Source organism: Gossypium hirsutum, chromosome D11 (assembly GCF_007990345.1).
Source record: "Gossypium hirsutum isolate 1008001.06 chromosome D11, Gossypium_hirsutum_v2.1, whole genome shotgun sequence".
In the NCBI taxonomy this organism is placed as follows: domain Eukaryota; kingdom Viridiplantae; phylum Streptophyta; class Magnoliopsida; order Malvales; family Malvaceae; genus Gossypium; species Gossypium hirsutum.
In genome coordinates this window covers 28,569,823-28,589,883 of record NC_053447.1, presented here as the reverse complement: position 1 = coordinate 28,589,883, position 20,061 = coordinate 28,569,823, and the positions used below count along the sequence as shown (strand labels likewise).

General features: G+C 29.1%; 1 protein-coding gene across 1 annotated transcript; it reads right to left on the bottom strand.

The window, feature by feature from the left end:
* Window positions 1-310: 310 nt before the first annotated feature.
* LOC107913292 (ADP-ribosylation factor-like protein 8a) lies at window positions 311-3,005 on the bottom strand. Its single transcript, XM_016841837.2, has 6 exons — window positions 2,607-3,005; window positions 1,773-1,854; window positions 1,615-1,647; window positions 1,342-1,463; window positions 562-723; window positions 311-482 (listed from the first exon to the last, which is right to left on the bottom strand). Exons 1-6 carry the CDS (start codon window positions 2,642-2,644, stop codon window positions 365-367), a joined length of 555 nt encoding a protein of 184 aa, XP_016697326.1. The 5' UTR covers window positions 2,645-3,005; the 3' UTR covers window positions 311-364.
* Window positions 3,006-20,061: the final 17,056 nt, after the last annotated feature.

Below are 20,061 nucleotides of genomic sequence, written 5' to 3'. Positions count from 1 at the left end.
CAACTGCACCTCACTGGCTGTAAAAACCAAACCAAAAGAAGCCATAATATATTGGCATAAAATTAGATTGAATTTTGTGATAGTTAAATTTAAGGTTTAAAATTTAAGTCTGATGAAATCAATAAGAAAATAAAATAAAATTCCATTTTTTTTATTTACTTGCAAATCTTGTTAAAGTGACAAGAAAGTGAAAATCTTCTCTCTTTACATCTTACCATTAAATCAACAAAACAGAAAGCGTTGACATAAATGATAAAAACCCAAACATCCACAGAATTACAGATGGGAAACTCGAATTATAAAACACAGATTCAGCAAAGATGATTTTTTTTATTTGAATAAAAAAGAAAGAGTGTTGTTTTTTTCAGCTCTTTGATTTAGAATGCTTTACAAGCCAATCAATAACAGAATCAATGTTGGTTGAGTTCTTGCATGATATCATGTAGCAGCAAACTTCTCTGTCAGTAATTGACTTCAGCCCCCTGCATTGTTATGACAATGTGTTTAGTTCCATGTTGTCTTGTCCAGTTAATTTAGTGAATTATGACAAATGTATCTTACATTTCTTCAGTCAATGCCTGTTTTGACAGAGATTCAGGCTTGTCAATCTTGTTGCCTAGCACCAGAAGAGGGATGCCATTAAGTGAGGGCTTGCTCAGCAAATCATGAAGCTCACTTCTTGAGATGCTCAAGTTATCTGGATCAGCCGCATCCACCACATAACTACACCCAAATTCAGGTTACATGTAATTTCACTATAAACACAGTGTGAGACACGAGAGGATCCATAAAAATGTAATGCACCTAGAGTTTTTTTTATGGGATTTGGATTAGTTTCACTACTATAAGAACTAAACAAAGAAGCTAGGATTCAAATGGGAACAACATATGATCATACACAAAAAGTACAGCAGTTGAAACCGGTTGCAACTGATCCGATGATATAGGTTATAAGTAAAGTTTTCAATACCTGCCTTTCATTGATCTATTTGTAAGGCGCTACAGGAAGAGGCACAACTTTATCAAACTAGTAAGAAATCCTAACAAGAACCATTCTTTAGAGTTAGATTTTTTTCTCCTTGCACTAATGCTCGTTGTTTTGCTAATAGATATAGAAACACGTAAATGCAGTTCATATAATTAAGATAGTATCCTGTTCAAGATTTGAGAAGGACAAGGGCAAGTTTTCAGACTATTCTTGAGGGTTTATTATTCTGGATTATTTGCCTTTCTTGCATTAAAGGCAAACCTTTTCAGGCCCTAAAATTGTTAAAGCAATTTAGAAGGGAGTTACTGGAAATAACAAGTCTGAAAATAAAGAAGAAGCTTCTTAGTTCTTACACAATTGCAGAAACTGAACGGCAATATCGTTCCCACATACTGCGAAACCTAGGCTGACCTCCAAGATCCCATAACTTTATTGTAACGTTTCCTTTAGTCACTTTCCTCATGTTGAATCCAACCTGAATGTAAGCCAGTAGGCCTTAATTACCTTACTTCTATGACAGAAAAAAAAAAAGCCTTGGAAAGTAATATCATACCAATTCACAAATTTAAAAAGAAGAAAAAAAAGTGAAGATGCAAATACAGATCCTCTTAGACAAGATGACTCACCGTTGGGATCATATCTTCACTATATCCACCAGTCTGAGAAAAAACCAACAAGCCAACTTAAGGTCAAGCCACAGAATAAAGCAAAACAATACTACATTGCTAGCAATGGACCCTTAGTACTGCGGTGACATTTACATTGAGTTTCTTAATTTACTTACTGCAACAACATTTACTAGTGAGGTTTTTCCAGCATTCTGAAGTCCTATCAAAGATAGCTCCATTTCCTGCTTGAAAAACAGGCTGCAAAACAACAAGTAAGCCCTCATACCATGAAGGTTGAACTACAGAGGTCAACTTAAATAACAATCTAGAAGGATAAAGCTCACAAATTAGCAATTTAGCATTCATTTAAAGAATTCTCCAAACATGTAAATCAATAAAAGTCACAGAAAACTAACTGAAAAGTATGTGAATTCCATAAAAACAAAACTAATTTTCCACCAAGCACATGAAACCCAAAAAGCATTCATAACTTAAATTAGATCTCAAGTAAGTGTGGAGCAGAAGAGAATTGAACCATCCACACAGCTCTTCCTTGTCTTTGAAAATTTTCCTTTTTACACAGATTTCCTTATCTGCAGAGGCGATGGTATGGTAATCTACCCCCATTCTAATATAGAAATTAAAAAATAAATTAAACCATTGACTCATTAAAATTACATTAAATATGTAGTGAACCATTATTGTTTTTTCTAAGAAGAAAAACAATCAATCGTCTATTATTCATTTGGTTCATGAACCACACATCAATTTACTAATTTCGATATAACATTCTTAACAATAGAAGTAATTTTACTGTATTCTCAAACAAAAGATGAAAATTTTACTTCTTTTTAGCTTAAAAAGATGAAACCCAACTTTATATAAATCATAATTCTCTATCCAATCCAATACATCACCTAAAATTTAAAAAAGGAAAAGAAAAAAAAACAAAACAAAACAGCAGAAATTAATAAAAGAGTGGCATTGCAACAAACCAAAAAAAAACCTACCTTCGAAGCCAATTGAGAAAAGCTTCCAATAAACCCATTAGAAGAGATCACAAAAAAAAAAGCCTTCTTTAGTAAATTTTCGAAGAGAAAAACAGGAAGAGAGAGCCAGAGATCTCACAAAGCCCCTGGCTTTTCCTTCCCTCCCTTCTGGCCTGCTGATTTTTATTTTTATTTTAAATTTATTTTCACTGAATTCCTTACTTCGAATTATTTCCTTTCCATAATAAATAAACAGCCAAATTGGACTCTCCAGATTACGGTGGGATTAGGGGTAGTTGAAAGAAAAAGAAATTATTCATTTTTGAGGAAAATATCAGCCGTTGATAGTGAGTGATTGGGAAATTTATGGACGGTTTAGATTCTATTGGATCTTTTACCTCTAATTTAAGTCAAACAGGCAAAAACAATATTTTCTCTATTTGGTAGAAAAAGATTCCGTAGAACACTGTGAGAGTAGTTCGGAGGAAGAAATAGATTGAACAATCAACGGTCTCAATTTTGGCGAGTGGCGTTCACGAACGAATTTCATTGGTGCATCGTGCAGACGTTTTGAGGAGGTGATTGGAGAGTGGCATTCACCTCTAATTGAAGATGATCTAATAGAAGTTGTACAGGAGAATTAAGGTGACAGAGTTGTACTATTTTATTTCAACTAACTTTTAATGTAACTTGTAGCTATATTTTCTTTAAATTATATTTATGCGTTTAATTATTCTAATTTAATTAATTATACTAAAATTGTTATCACACATGTGTACGTACTTAAAATACATATAAAAAATTAACATAATTAATTTTAATATATTAATTAAATAATAGTTGAAATTCTATTCAAGTAATACTTCTATTTTACATCAATAAAATTAATATATAAAATTTCTTTTAACTAACAATTTATATTATAATTATAATTATCACAATTTTTTCCTATACTTCATAATTAGAGTTCTATTTAAGTACTAACTCTATTTTAAAATTAGCACAATATTTTTTAACTAATAATTGCAAATTAAATTATAATTTCTTTTAAATGTATAACAATTATCACAATTTCTATTTTACTTCAATTTTTTATCTTAAAATGTGAATTTAATAGTATGATGAAAAATAAAGTGTATTTTCATCCGTTCAAAAGTTTTTCAAACTCATATTTTTATATATATTATAAATAAATAAATATGTTAGTATAGATATATAATCGACGGAGGTAATAAAGCATACATAACACAATTAAAATTTAAATATTATATTACAATAAAGTTTGGATTTAGTAGTAAAGTTAATGTTTTATTAATGTAAATAATACCGTTTCAAATCTAAACACATGGGATTTTTTTATTGATTTTTTTAAAAAGTAAAAGACTAAAATACCTTTGAATGATATAACTTATTTTAATTATTAAAAGCCATTTTCATAATTTTTTTGATCGAGTTGGTGTCTAGTTAATTTATAACATTAACTGGGGCTTAAATAGAAGTATAGATATTAAAACTCTATTTAATTAATGTGAGTAATTATTATTTTAAAATATATGATTAATTATTTTAATATAAAGTGTAATATAATATTTTATTAAAATTTATCTATTCTAATGTTTTTCTAGTTTTAATATAATAAAAAATTTATCTTCAATTAATAAATAATTTAAAATAATAAGATATTATTTATCCATAAATGTGAATATAATTTAAGATTTAATATAAAGTGTAATTCAATATTTAAACTGTTAGTATAATAATATTTTATTATTTTTAAGTAATATTATATGGTTATTGATTATCTATGCATTTGAATAGTTTAAATTAGGTGAAAGTACCCAAAAGTCCCTGTATTATCATAAGGGAGTAAACAAGTCCCTCTACTAAAGAATGGAGCAATTGTATTTTAAAAATGGAAGCAAATTAGTAAAGTCATTGTAACGAAACTATTCAAATGGATGATGTGGCACATGACTGCACATTGAACTTATAAAAAAAATTATGGTTGGCTATAACAATTAATTGTTTTAATTAAGTTTATTTTAGGTTAATTTAATTTTTGTTAATTACTTTTTAAATTAATAAGTTCTAAAAATTAAAAAGATTTTTTTTAAAGCATTCACATTTAATTGTTACAACGAATCACAACCTTAATTTTTTAAGGGTAAATTACACTAACAGTCACTTAACTTTGGGGTAACTGACAAAACAGTCATTCAGGTTTCAATTCAATCACTCAACTTTCGAAAAATAATAAAATAGTCACCACTAACCCTTTTTCGTTACAGAAATAATGGAGCTACCGTTTTCTGTTACAAACTTACCGGAACTGCCATTTTCCATCCCCTTATTATTGCTCTCCCATCCCTCTCCCTCTTCCCCACCATCCTTCCTACTTTGATTTTCTCTTCCTCCCCCCCCCCTCTTCCCCACCATGTTTCACCAAACTTGAGAACCACATCTTCACATTTGGTTTGCACAAAATCAAGCCTAGTAAGTCTGGGTGCTGCATGTTGTTCGCCTTCCTTAATTCCCATCAGAAACCCAAGAAAAGAAAATCTCAAAAAATAGTCCAGGTTGCCTTGTTGCAGCCACCAAATTCGAATAAAATGTCAAATTAGTCTCCCATAATTCTCCAAATTTCATGGGCGCATATTTAGTGTTTATCTGAACTTTTTAATTCATTCCCTTATCAAATTTGGAGGAAATGTAATCTACAAAAAATCTCTCAAGTATGAACATTCTTTCTTAGTCCTTTTCCCTGTAACTCCACAATGGAGCTTTGGACTCTAACACAGGCAGAATTTCATTCTTTTCCTATGGCACATCCCTAGCTCATAAATTTTCATTTGAACTTTGCAACTAAAATCTCCAAACCCAAGTTCAAGTTCTAACCACCATTTGGATTCAAGGTAGATTTTTTTTCCCTTTACTAGTATGCAGAAGTTATCATATTGTTAAATTTTGTAACTTTGATTTAAACCCATAATCCTAATCCTTCATAGGCTTATATGAATTCAAACATCAATCATTTTAGGCATCAACACAACAAAACTGAACAATGGAAAAAAAAAGAAAAGAAAAGATAAAAAGCTTTGAGATATATCGCGAAAACGATGCCAAAAGCCAACAAATACTGAAAAAAGAAACCCAAGAACATCCCACTTGGGACTTTCTCATAAATCTGGCTGAAGGCCCGGAAGATCCGGGAACGACTTACCATCAACCAAAATCTCAGACGAACTCCCACCAACGTCCTCTAATCCAACTCCAACAGCAATGCTTGATTCTTCAATCTTCGCCGTCCTTTCGGGCTCCTATTCCTCATCTTGTTCTTTTGTGGTGAGATTGCTCCTCCGGTTCTTGCTGTCGAAGCATCCGGTTTGGGAAGAGAACTTTTTGGCAGCGGAGGTCAAGTGGATGGCGGGGAAGAGGGAGAGCGATGGGAGAGTAGTGATAGGGGATGGAAAATGGCAACTCCATTAAGTCTGTAACGGAAAACGGTAGATTCGTTACGTCTGTAACGAAAAATGGTTAGTGGTGACTGTTTAGTTATTTTTCGAAAGTTGAGTGACTGAATTGAAACTTGAGTGATAGTTTTGTCAGCGACCCCAAAGTTGAGTGACTATTGGTGCAATTTATCCTTTTTTTAAATGTCCATGTCATATTTAATAAATGCCATGTCAACAATGTCAGTGACATGTCATCAACAACTTCACTATCATGTGCCACATCATCCATTTAATTATTTAATAAATATTAACAATTTTACCAATTTACTTACATTTTAAAAATACAGGGATTTAATTGTTTCATTTTTTTAGTAAAGGGGCCTGTTTGCTCCTTTATTGATAATACAGTGATTCTTGGAGTACTTTTACCATTTAAATCATAATGAATTTCCAATTCGAGATGAATATAAAGTTTAATTAAATATTCTTCAGGCTTTGATCTATTTAAAAATTTTAGTAATGCTGATATAATGATAGAAAATAATTGAATTTAAAAGCGTAATTCAATATTTATCGGATTTTATCTACTCAAATTTTTATTTTTAATATAATAAATATATATTTTTTATGTTTAAGTAAAAAATATTTTAAAATAATATAATATTGATTATTTAGAGTTGAATGGTTTAAATTATAATGAAAGTAAATATAAATTGTAATTAAATATTTATCAAACTTTTATCTATTTTTATTTACTTTGAATATAATAATAAAAGGATAAACTATCAAAATAGTCACTTTTGTTTGCCCCGGGTTACATTTTAGTCACTTATGTTTAAAATATTACGTTTTAGTCACTTAAGTTATTGTGTTGTAAAATTTTAGTCACTGAGCTGTTACCAGTGTAACGGTAAGCTAACGTGGCACGTTAAATCATCATTTTAAACAAAATTTTTAGGTTAAATTTTACAATTGGTCTCTATATTTTTTCATTTTGAGCAATTTAATTTTTTTTGTTTATGTTCTTTTAGTTTTCCTTTTTTTTTTCCATTCTTTTCTGTTTCTCTCTCTGTTTTCCTCCATTCTCTATTTCTTTTAACGTAAGTTTTTATGTTTTCCATAAATGATGATTTAATGTGTCACGTTAGCTTACCGTTACACTGTTAACGGCAATTAACGGCTCAGGGACTAAAATGTTACAACACAACAACGTAAGCGACTAAAACGTAATATTTCAAACATAAGTGACTAAAATGTAACATGAGACAAACAAAAATGACTATTTTGATAGTTTACCCTAATAAAAAATAGTTCAAATTATAATGAAATATTATGAATATAAAGTGTAATTCAACATTTTATTAGGCTAATTTATTCAATTTTTTATTAGTTTTAATATAATAAATAATTTCAAATAATAATATATCACTTATATAAAAATTTGAATAAATTATAAAAATTTAAAGTGCAATTTATGATGATAAAAAGTGTAAATTTAATTACGAAATAAATAATAAAAGGAGTAAAAGAATAAGAAATAGGAGAGCAAAAAAGAACGTATTTTGTATTAATCAATAGAGATGTTTATAAAGCTTCTCCAAAGTTTATATTTATAGACATAAAAAATATACATGATATAAAACTTTACTTCTAATGACTATTAGAGTCCTAAAGTCATCAAACTTATCTTGATCTTGATGGACATCCACTTAATGATAAAATATTTATAACACTCCCCCTTAGATGTTTATTGGTAGATAATGTGTCTTGTTAAAACCTTACTAAGATAAAAGACCATGTGAGGAAAAAGAGAGTACATTTATCTATAATACGCATACCATGTTGTCTCATTAAAAACCTTAGTAAGACAAAACCTCAGCTAAGGGAAAAAGAGTAAAACACGTATTTACTCCCCTTCAAGACAACATCACATAATCTCTCATATTTTATGTATTTAATCTTGAATACTAACTTTTCAAACCATCACTTAAACCAATCTTGAAGTCATGAGTGAGTAAGATTTTTGGGGAAATATATTTTGATCTCTTCAGGAGTTCCAACAATAATCATAATAAATTTTTATCATGATCCTTCTATAAAAACACAAATAGGTATTTTGGATCATTTTATAATCTTCCTTCAACTACTATTCACTAAGTGAAGTTTACCGCATATGTTCAAATTATTTCAATTCATATAAATATTTACACAAATATATTGAAAAATTTTCCAAGAATTTTATATGCTCCCAACATTCTAAATCCTTCAAAGATTTTAATATAAACTTCACTATATAACGATTCATATAAAAGACTATAACAACAATCATTAGACGCATGGCAAATTTTCATAAACTGCCAAACTAATAAAATATTTAAAAGTTATTGCATCCACCACAAAAAGAGTATCTTTCATAATCAATGATAGGACTTGGTGAAAAACTACAATTTCCTTATTTTGTTTTCGCAAAAGTTGTAACAGCTCGATTTCGACCCTAATCGGACATAGTGATTTCGGGACCACAAATCTGAGTCAAAAAATATTTTAATATTATTTTGTGTGTTTATTATGTGTGAATTTGATTGTGTGAAATTTTCGTGTTTAAATTTTATCGTTTGAATGACCGATTAAAAAAATGACTTAATCGCGTAAAATGAAAATTTAGGGGTCAGATCTAAAAGCACCTAATTGTTGTTGTCTTTTTAAATGGGAGGTTTAAAGGTGCAATAAGACCAAAACTAAGATAGTGGGTGACTATAGTTAACATTACCCTTATATTATATGTTTATTAATTTAATTAATAAAGGCTAAATAAGTAAAACAATAAATGAATAATATATGTTAAATAAAATAAAAAACATAAAAATAAGGTTATTATTATCTTCCTTAGCCGAATTCATGTAAAAGAAAAAAAGAAAAGAAGCCAAGCAATATTCGGCCATTTTGAAGCTTGAAGCTTGATTAAGGTTAGTTCTTTGTTCGGTTTTTGATAATTTTTACGTTTTTGAGATCGTTGCTTCGAATGCTATCCGACTCAAGATTGAATTTTTAATTTTGATGAATATTTTGAGTTGTGCAATTAATGAGCATTTGTGTTATGTGATGTTTGATGATGAATAATGAAAGATATATTTTAGATTAATATGTTTTGTATTGGAATTTTTGATGAAATTGAGTAATTAGGGCTAAATTACAAAAATAATATTTTGAGGGGTTAAAATGTGAAATAAATGAAATTTGTGGATTTTTATAAAGACAAGGAACATTCGGCCTCATCATAGTATGTGCAAATTTTGTGTATTTTGTGTTTTATGATATAGGAACTAAATTGTAAAAAGTGTAAAATATCAGGGGAAAATGGTAATTTACCCATTTATGCGTTTTTGTACTAAATTGAATGGAATAATATTTAAACTAGTTTATTTTGAATATATTTAGATCAAAAACAAAAGAAATCAGAGCTGGATCGAGGAAAAACCAAAATCGTCGATTAATCGTCTTATTTTGATTTTCACCGTCCGAGATAAGTCTAATAGCAAACGAATGTTATTAAATTAATACATATATATATATATATGTATTCTATAAGCTGAATAAAATTTTATGAATTTCATATAAGTTAGCCGAATGTATGTATTGAATTCTGTAGGTTGAAATTAATTGTATCAATTATATGTATGTTAGCCAATGTATGCTTGAGTGTTATAAGTTGAAACTAATAGTATAAATTATATATATAGATAATAACCGAATGTATGTTTCGAGTTATATGAGCCGAATTTAATAGTATGAATTATACATATGTTACTCGAATGTATGTTTGCTACGAATATTTGAATATAATTCGATTTTTGCTGAGATTTGATTATTGAGAAAATTTATATGAATCATAAAGAATATTTAAATTTTCTTATAAAGAATTTTGTGAAAGATCAACTTCGTATCTGTGATTTCAGGCTCGATGCCTAGTAGGCTTAATGCTGGTGAATTATTTCAGACTTTATGTCTAGCAGGCTTTATGCCGGTGAACTAAATCAGGCTTCAGGCCTAGTAGGCTACGTGCCGGTGCATCATGTCAAGACATGTGCTTAGAAATTTCTATGTTAATGTGATGTCAAATGGGATTGTGAAGTAATATAACCAGTTATGTGATATTTCATATCTTATTTGATGATTAGGTAAGTACATTGGTCGATTATAAGTAACAAAAGAATACTTATGTGTGCCTATGTATATGTTAAGTATACTCGGCCTTATGTTAATGTTAGGTATAATTTTGAAAGTTTATATAATGTTAAATAGTTGTGACTAAATGTCTTAAGATTAATGAATGTTTTGGTAATGTTGTATGATGTATTTTCAGCTTTAGTAAAATTATCTAAGGAATTATATGATTCATATATTTATATGTTATGCTAAAGACTTACTAGGCTAAGTTAGATTACTTTGTATTTTTATTTATCTTTGTTTTATAGATTTTGAAGTCGTTACGAGCTCCGGGATCGTCAGCAAAGCCTATCACACTATCGATTGTTTTATTCGGTATATTACTAAGTTAAATTTTGAGCTTATGGCATGTATAGCCTAGATGAAATATTTGATTTTGGGACTTGAATATACATAGTCATGCGAAAATGGCTTGTATTTGATCATTAGTGATTAGTTTGATTTTATGGACTCTTGATTAAGTGTTTAATGTGTTTAATTATATCATTTCAGCTATGGTTTATTTATATGTAGTATATGGTAGTTATGTTTCATTGATAATATGGTGAATGGATGATATATATACGTATATTTATAATATGGTAGCAAGTATTGATTTGGTAATTAATTGAGTTGGATGATTATAATTTGGAAGTATAGGTTAAATTGATTCGGTTTGTATTGATAATGTATTTGGGTATATCTTGATTATATATGTTCGGTTTGGTTTAAAAATGGTTGTCCATGATCATTTTGTTCAAGATGAATTCATGTGATTTTGAATGGATGCTTGTTTTGTCTAATTGTTATGCTTGAATTTGATTACGTTGGAACATGATTGGCATTCGAATGAGATATTAAAGTTACAAGTATGTGACATAAATGGTTTAAGTTAGGAATTAAAATTTTGAGACATAAGTTGAATAAAAAGATGATATTTATCTATGTGATTCGGCAATAAGCTTATTAATGGATAATTTGATCATATGTATTTAAACACACAATATTAAGCTAATTCACATTGGTTAGGTGATATACATATATATATAAATATACATAAGTGATATGTATGATATGCTTGGATTTAATAAATAAGTATAGGTTATGATTTATAAATTGTAATAGGCTTGCAAAGGTTGATTACTACTTATATTTGGTTTGCTATTTAAGTAAATGCATGTGGTATATTCGGTAAGTATGGAACTATGAAATTAGGTTTTATATCTGAATTGAAATGACATGTTACAATGAAATTAGGTTAATGAAATGATATAAAATGACAAGTCACAACTTTTTTAGTTTATAATATAATATTAATATACTATGAAATGAAATGAAGTCCTTTGGAAATGACCAAACCGTGTATATGATTTTGCAAAATTTGGAAGTGGAAGATATGCATATTTATGTGTATGTTATTTTCGATCTTATTTATTTGGTTTTATATTATAATTAATTTTATAATGTTAATTGGAATTAAATTCTTAAGTTTATAAATTAATAATAAATTATAGGTATGTGTATTTGGTTTAAATATTAAGCATGCAAATTTGATATAATTGTTTATATCTTTTTGTATATATATATTTTTTTGTTAAAAAAAACTTGAAATAGGCATTAAGTATGGTAATGCCTCGTAACCCCAATCTGGTGACGGACACGGGTTAGGAGTGTTACAAAACTACTTCATTTGCACCATTACTAGCTTTATAACTTTAGTCCAAAAACTTCACGAATTTAATTCTATTTGAATTGCATATTTCCATTTTGGTCAGTTTATTCAATGTCTATATTTTTCAACATATTCAAGACCTTCATTTTCTTTCATTATTTCAACATTGCAAAATCATAGTCGACAACTTTTTATTTTCACGGTTCCATATTTTCTTGTATTGACATAATTCATCGAGATCTCTTTATTTCCGTTATTTTCATCCTCAGATACCTGAATCTCTTCTGGAGTTTTAATAATTAGTTATGTATTAAGTCTCTTTAGGAGCACCACCTCCACTATATGACCATCTAGATTTATTCTTTTCTTTTATGATAACTTTTGTCTATAGAACCAATCGATCTACCATGCTTCAAGCATGTTTTACTTTCATCTAATCTAATAGATTGTCCTACTGAGACTTTGATTCAAATAAAAATATTAGTTGGTATATAACACAAGGTTATTCTCATTAAGTCAGTAAATAAATATAGTAGTTAACTTGCAATAAAGTGAATTATCCTTTTAAAATTCTGGTTCAAATTACTTTCTATGAGGATCTAGATAATAATAATTTATTCTAAGTATTTTATTTATCCAACTATTATTTCTCTCCCCCTGATGTCGGGCAAACTGTCAAATCTAAGTTGTAATCACCAAATCATGTCATAATTGAATCTCCAATTCAATCAGATCATTTAATAATACAAGGAGATTCATAATTAATATATAAACCCAACATTATTTGAATACCCATTTTCTGTATTATGGTGGAGCAACTTAAACATACATTGCACATTCAAAGATTCTAAAATTGGTTGTATTTCACTCTTGACCAAAAGCCAATTCCAATGGGGAGTATTTATTATAGCTTATTGGCATGATGCTTACAAATGTTGATTCATGTAAAATATAATATCCTTATACATATATACAAAAAAAATTGTTCTAAAAAATATGGTTTAGCTACTAACTAGAGGCATTTAATTATTAATTATATTAAACCATTTGTATGTATAAACAACAAACTTTTGCAATCGCTACTTGCATCAACAATCTAGCTTACAATAATCATTTAAAGCCTAAGTAATGAACTCGCAAACATTAGCAAAAATTATCTCGATTGCATACTCTGAAAGTTTTGTTCTTAAATCAATAATTGAACAAATAATCCTACAAACTATAGGTTGCGCGTTGATTATCTCATATATGATTATCTTGTAAACGCATATACTAAAATCATATCAAATCATCAATTTGCTAGATAAAATGGGTCTATATTTCTTTCATAAATGCAATAGATTCAATCTCAACTTTTGCTAATGAGGTTTAATAAATATTCTTTGAGAAAAAATAACACTTGATAAATGAAGAATCTTCAGGTTCTTTGTTAAATATCCATGTAAATCCGTATCTTATCGCATCATTATTGATTGGGACGATCTAGTCAGTCATGCCAACTAATTAGTATATCTGGAACAATAAAATTTTGTTTTACTATGCAGATGATTCAAGAATACTAATGTAACCTTTTGGTTTACCATCGCATGTGATCAAACAAACAAATATACTAGCATTGTATCGAAGAAAACACCAAATTAATAAGACTAGAGGTAGTCATAGATGTCATCTTTGAAACATCCAAACTCAATACAATAAAATAAAAGCCCAGCCCATATGCATTTGTTGCTAATAGAATTTATCAGTTTTCAAAATGTGCACAAACTAATATTTTCCTTTGCATGGCTATATGTGCAAAATTAAACAAAGTAAATAATCATACCGCAAATGCACTCAACATCAATGTTATCATCAATCTTTACATTATCTTTATTTTTCCTCTTCTAGTGGTGGGAAGAATTATTATAACCATCCCTTTTACGATTACTATAAAGCCACTTGTCATGTCCACACCCAAGATTATGTCTTTATATATTGCTACATTCGCTTTAGGGAATGGAACATATCTAATACAATGGGCTTTATTGTTTTTCATTTAATAGCTCATTATTTAATTCAATCATAAGTAAACATGACATTAATTCATAATATATCTTAAAAACTTTTCTCATATGGTATTGCTACTACAGAAGTACATTTGAAGCATGAAAAGTTGAAAAAGTTTTTCACTAACAAGTTCTCAATAGTAATATTATTCCTACATAATTGAGAACTCATCTTAAATATTGCATAATTATACTCACTTACAAATTTAAAATATCGCTTCAGGTGCATCCAATCATAATGAGCTTTAGACAAATTTATCATGTTTTGATGGTCATATCTTTCTCTCAAATTAATCCACAATTCAAGTGGATCTTTCACAATCAAAACTCAATCTTTCTCTATCCTTTTCAAAATAAAGATAGGTATTGATGGTCACAAAAGTAACTATAAATATTGTTGACACCATGTTTTTTAAAACGGGGTCGACTTGGATTTTGAAAACGAAAATTAAAAAACGGGAGTCGCCACCAATCTTTTTTTGATAAGGTGTTATCGGATCACCTTGAAAAATGGTTATTTTTAATAAACGATTTAATTTTATTAAAACAACGATTTTGGTCCACGAAATTCAGAAAAACGGGTTCGGGAGTCGGTTACATACGAGGAAGGATTAGCACCCTCGTAACGCCCAAAAATTGGTACCTAGTTGATTAGTTAATGTCTTAATGTCGAAGATTGAAAACTTTGAAGAGTTTTAAAAATACGATCCTTAAAAAACTCGAATAATAGATTGAAAGTTAAGAAGATATTTGGCTATTTGGTCAAATGAGAAATTGAGACCCAGCACGTTAGAGCACGTTCTCTCAAATTTCCAAATGCAAATATTGCCTCACTTCGAAAGTTTAAAAGGATATTTGGCTATTTGGTCAAACGAGAAGTCGAAACCCAACACGTTAGGGTACGTTTCCTTGATTTTCCAAACGCTAAATATTGCCTTATTTTAAAAGTTTAAAAAGGATATTTGGCTATTTGGTCGAAGGAGAAATCGAAACCCAGCACGTTAGGGCACGTTTTCTCGATTTTTCAAATGCGAAATATTGATTTTAAAAGTTTAAAAATGATATTTGGCTATTTGGTCGAACGAGAAATCGAAACCCAGCACGTTAGGGCACGTTTTCTCGATTTTCCAAACGCGAAATATTGCCTTATTTAGAAAAACCTTCCTTTTGATGTTTGGTATTAATAAGCATGACAAAACAATAACGAATAAATAAATATAATAGGCAAAATGAAATGACGAGGCAATTACATAAATAAAGCAAACGAATAAATAAATAGAACTAACAATTTAGAAAAGTAAAATGTACATGAATAAATAAATAAACACCAAATAACAATGATGATAAATGAAATAAATACAATTATGTAAAAAATATGTATGCATGTATAATTTTAAGTTATGAAAATAAGAAATGCATATAAATTATAAGTATAAAAATGTATATAAATATATATATTAAATAAAAAATCTGTAAGTATTATAAAATAAAAATGTAAGTATGTGCGTGTATATATATTTACAAATTGTAATAATATAATAATATATGTATGTGAATTATAAAAAAAATATTTTTGAGAATATAAAGAATATATATAAGTATGTATATGAAGTAAAATATGTATACATATATGTAAGCATATAAGAATTATGAAATATGAAAAATATATTTAAATATGTACAAGTACACACACACATATATATATATATATGAATTAAAATGTGTATATTTATACCTATATCTATGTATATATGAAAATATGAAATATGAAATATAAAAAGTATATATTTATAATAAATGAAAAGTATGTACGGAAATATATATTATGAAAAATGTATGAACAATTTGAAATTATTAATATTAAAATATTTTAACATAGATAATAATATATAAGATGATAATATATAAATTTAAACCAAATAAATAAATAAGATAAAAACTTTAGATAAATACTAGTCAATCTAAAATAGTTTAAAATAAAACAATATACAAAAGAAAATCTTAAACAATAAAAGAAACAGTTTTTTTTAAATATATAAAAAATTTTAATGCAAAGCAATTTCAAATAAATAATAAATATAAAGGCTTAAAACAAATAATGGTAAAATAGTATATATAAAAAAAATTAAACATATTAAGGACGTGGTTGAAACAGAATAAAAAAGAAATGGGTCTTAAACTACAAATATATGAAATAGGTGGTAAAGGGGTTGAAATAATAGGCGCTGAGGACCTGGGGGACCGATTGCACAATATTCCCCGTACCATATGCGCATTGATTTGCGCGGGACCAGATTGGAAAAGACGCGAAATTACATGGCCGAAATCGAGTAAAATAAAGAGTGCATTGAATGTGCCACAGAACTAGAGGGACTAATTGCGTAAAATACCCATTAGGGCAATGATGCGCAGCCCTCCAAGCTTTCAAACGGCGCCGTTTAAATCAACATAAAGCTTAAAAAAAACGCCTCCTGCAGTTCCATTTTCTTTTGCAAAGAATCAAAAAAAATAAAAGAGAGGGGGGGTCCCTTTTCTATGCTAGGGTTCCAAGATTAGGAGCCCCGCCGCCGTCACGCCTCCACTGCCCGGTGGCCGGAGCCACGAGAGAAAGCCTCCCATCAGCGCATTGAAGCGCATTCAGAGGTCGAAGCCACGAGATAGAGAGATGAAGGGAAAGAGGAAAGCTTTGGCCCCTCCCTCAACCCGCATTCGGCGACGGTGAAGCGCCATCGACAGCAGATCTAAGGGCCGATTCAGGTAGTTCTTTTTCCTCTTTTTCCTTATCTTTACTTAGTGTTTTAAGATAGATTAAAAACGAAAAAAGATAATAATAAAAAGACTATATAAAAAAACGAAAGAACAGTTCTAAAAAACAACCTTTAGAATTTCAATTTCTGACTTTCGATTTTCTGATGTGCGTTCGTGAAAAAAAATACAACGATTAGATTCGGGCTTTTATAGCCGAATTAAAAAACACTTTCTTCTTCTTTACTGTCTGTTAACTACCCGCGTGCCTCCTTTTTGCCGTTGCATTTAATTTTTGCAGGTGTCAGACGCGTGGGCGACCAGTGGTAGGTGAGCCTTGGGCGGTGGCGGCGTGCGAGGAGGTGGAACAGCGCGCATTGCTGGAGCCTGGGCATGCGGCGTAGAGGCTTAAGGTTTCCTTTGATGGCTGAAAAGCTTTTAAGTTTTGTGGGCTAGGGTTTTTTGATTTATTTGGGCTATAATTGTTTGGGTTTATTTTTTGTAATTGGACTGTTAGGCCCGGGCAGATTTTGGACTTTACAAATATGACTAAGGTAAGCGCACCTATCGAACAATAATATAGCTATGGTAAGTAGGGAATGTTGTATCAACGAGGACTAAAAGTACTAGTAATTACCGTTTTTCTATTATTTAGCCGATAAATTGGAGTGATTGTTTTTAATCTAAAATTACAAAACTAATCTAACTAAGAACACAACAGAGAATGAAATGGAAAATAATCGAAAATAACCAATGAGATAGATAATACCCAGGAAAGAATCCACCTAGACTTCACCTATTATTATGAATCTGAATTAAACGATTTATTCGCTTTGTGTCTTGATTCGTAGAAATACCTAAATTAATATCTCTTCCGAGAGTAAGAACAATTGACTCTAGGTTAATTAATTGAAATCTCTTTCTAATTAAAACTCCTATTGTCGCATTAACTCGATCTATGGATTCCCCTATTAGATTTGACTCTAATTTAGTAGATTTATGTTGTCCTATTTCTAGGATTGCATGCAACTCTACTCAATTATGCTAGATCTACTCTTAAACAAGGCCTTTTGCTCCACTGAATTAAGCACATTAAACATGAATTAATATCCCGAAAATATTAAAACAAGAAATAAGCATACATAATTGAGAACAAGAATAAAGTATTTATCGTGTAAAACATAAATTAAATAATAGGATTCATCATAGGTTTCATCTTCTCTAGGTATCTAAGGGATTAGTTCATAATCCTGAATGAAAACATCTCAAAGTCAGAAAAACCACAAGACATAAAAAAATTCAACAAAATTTCGGAAGAAGTTAAAAGGAGATCTTCAATCTTGATGGAGATCCGCTTCTGAAATGGATCTGATGGTGTTCTTCAAGTCTTTTCTCTGATCTTCTTTGATTGCCCCATTATGTCTTATTCTAATTGGTATTTATACACTTTAGAATGCTCAGAAAGCCTAAAAATTGAGTTTTTTTTTTGCGTATTTGGGAAGTAGGGTGCAATATCGACACGGGCTGGCACACGGGCGTGTGGCCAGGCCGTGTGGAAATGCCCAGGCCATGTGGATCCTGAAAATAGCTCTTTTTGTCTGATTTTGACTCGTTTTTCGCTCCTTTCGCTCCCAAATACTCTTCTAAGTATAGAAACATGAATTTAAAAGGATTAGGAGCATCAAATTCACTAATTTACATAATTAATCATCCAAAAATGCATTAAGAGTGAGATTAAAATATGTTACTTTTATAGCTTATCAAGTATCCTAGTATTATGCATAATATAATTCAATAACTTAATATTTTTGTATCAAAAGATGTAGATATTTATTGCAAGAGTGGTAATTAATCATCCAAAAATGCATTAAGAGTGAGATTAAAATATGTTACTTTTATAGCTTATCAAGTATCCTAGTATTATGCATAATATAATTCAATAAAAGATGTAGATATTTATTGCAAGAGTGGTCATACTAAATATTATTTTTTCAATCACAATCTCAATATGAGATTCATCACAGAGAATATCTTTTAAGACAAAATAATTTCTCTGAGACTGATTAGAACATAATATATTAATTATTACTTTATTTCTTTGGATAACAATGTATTAGCTCTTTTGGAGCATTGAATTAATTTTGTAATTCAAAATATTAGTGTGTTTCATTGTCATATTGAACATAGGGTGACATTATATTAGCTCTTGTAGAGCCTTAAATTAATTTTGCACTATTAAAGTTTAGTTTGTTTCATTACCAAACAAGAAAATTGTTTTTTTTCGCAAAGGACAATATGCATTTTTGTATTATATACGAGACATATGTTTCCTTAATAGAGTGATAAAATATTTAGATGTATAATAGGTACATGTCATACATTGAGAACATAAGTTGCTTCTCTTCCACTTTTATTTGTGAAATTTTTATCATATTCACAATTATACCCTTTAAATTTATTATTATGCTTGCATTCACTTTAGGGAATGTGATTCAATATAATGGGCTTCTAAACGTGTAAAATAACATTAGAATAGTATAGAATAATTAGAAACTTAATTTAGGGATCATATGTAACTAATCAAATAAATAAATGACCAAATGATGAAGTTTGATCAATAAAATCTTAGCATTGATATATTAGCTCTTTTGGAGCTTTCAATTATTTTGTACTATCATATATTGTAATAATATTGGTTTGTTTCAGTACCAAATAAGATAAATACTTTCTACCTCTAAGGATGATGTTCATTGTTACAAAATATTTGGGCATACAACAAGTATGCAACCAATGATATTTAATATCACATTGGTAACATAAGTTATCTCTACCATTTGAAGGGTTATTTTGAGAACTCTCATTATTCTCATATTTATTACCATGCTTCAACTTCTAGTGGTTATTCCTATTCCACTTATCATATCCATAATTATATCCTTTAAATTTATTTTTATGTTTGCATTCATTTTGAGGAATGCAAAAGATCTAGTAGGGAGGACTTCTAAAAGTCCCAATATATTATTTATGTAAAAAGAATCAATATAAAAAACATATATATAATTTCTTAGTGCTTCATCGAGAAACACCACCTACTTCAAACTATTTCACTATAGAATACTGCCTCATAATACATACATAAAAATATTGTTATGATAATATAAATTCTATAATATCAGAAAAATAAACCAATAAGATCAGCAAAATAGGATCATAATTGTTTTATTCATTAATAGTGCACACACAAAAAATCACTTAATAATTTCAATATATACCACAATTGAAAAAATATAGTCGAAATATAAAAGCTTTTTACCAAATATGAACTTTACCTGTGCTTATACAATGGTAAATCAAAT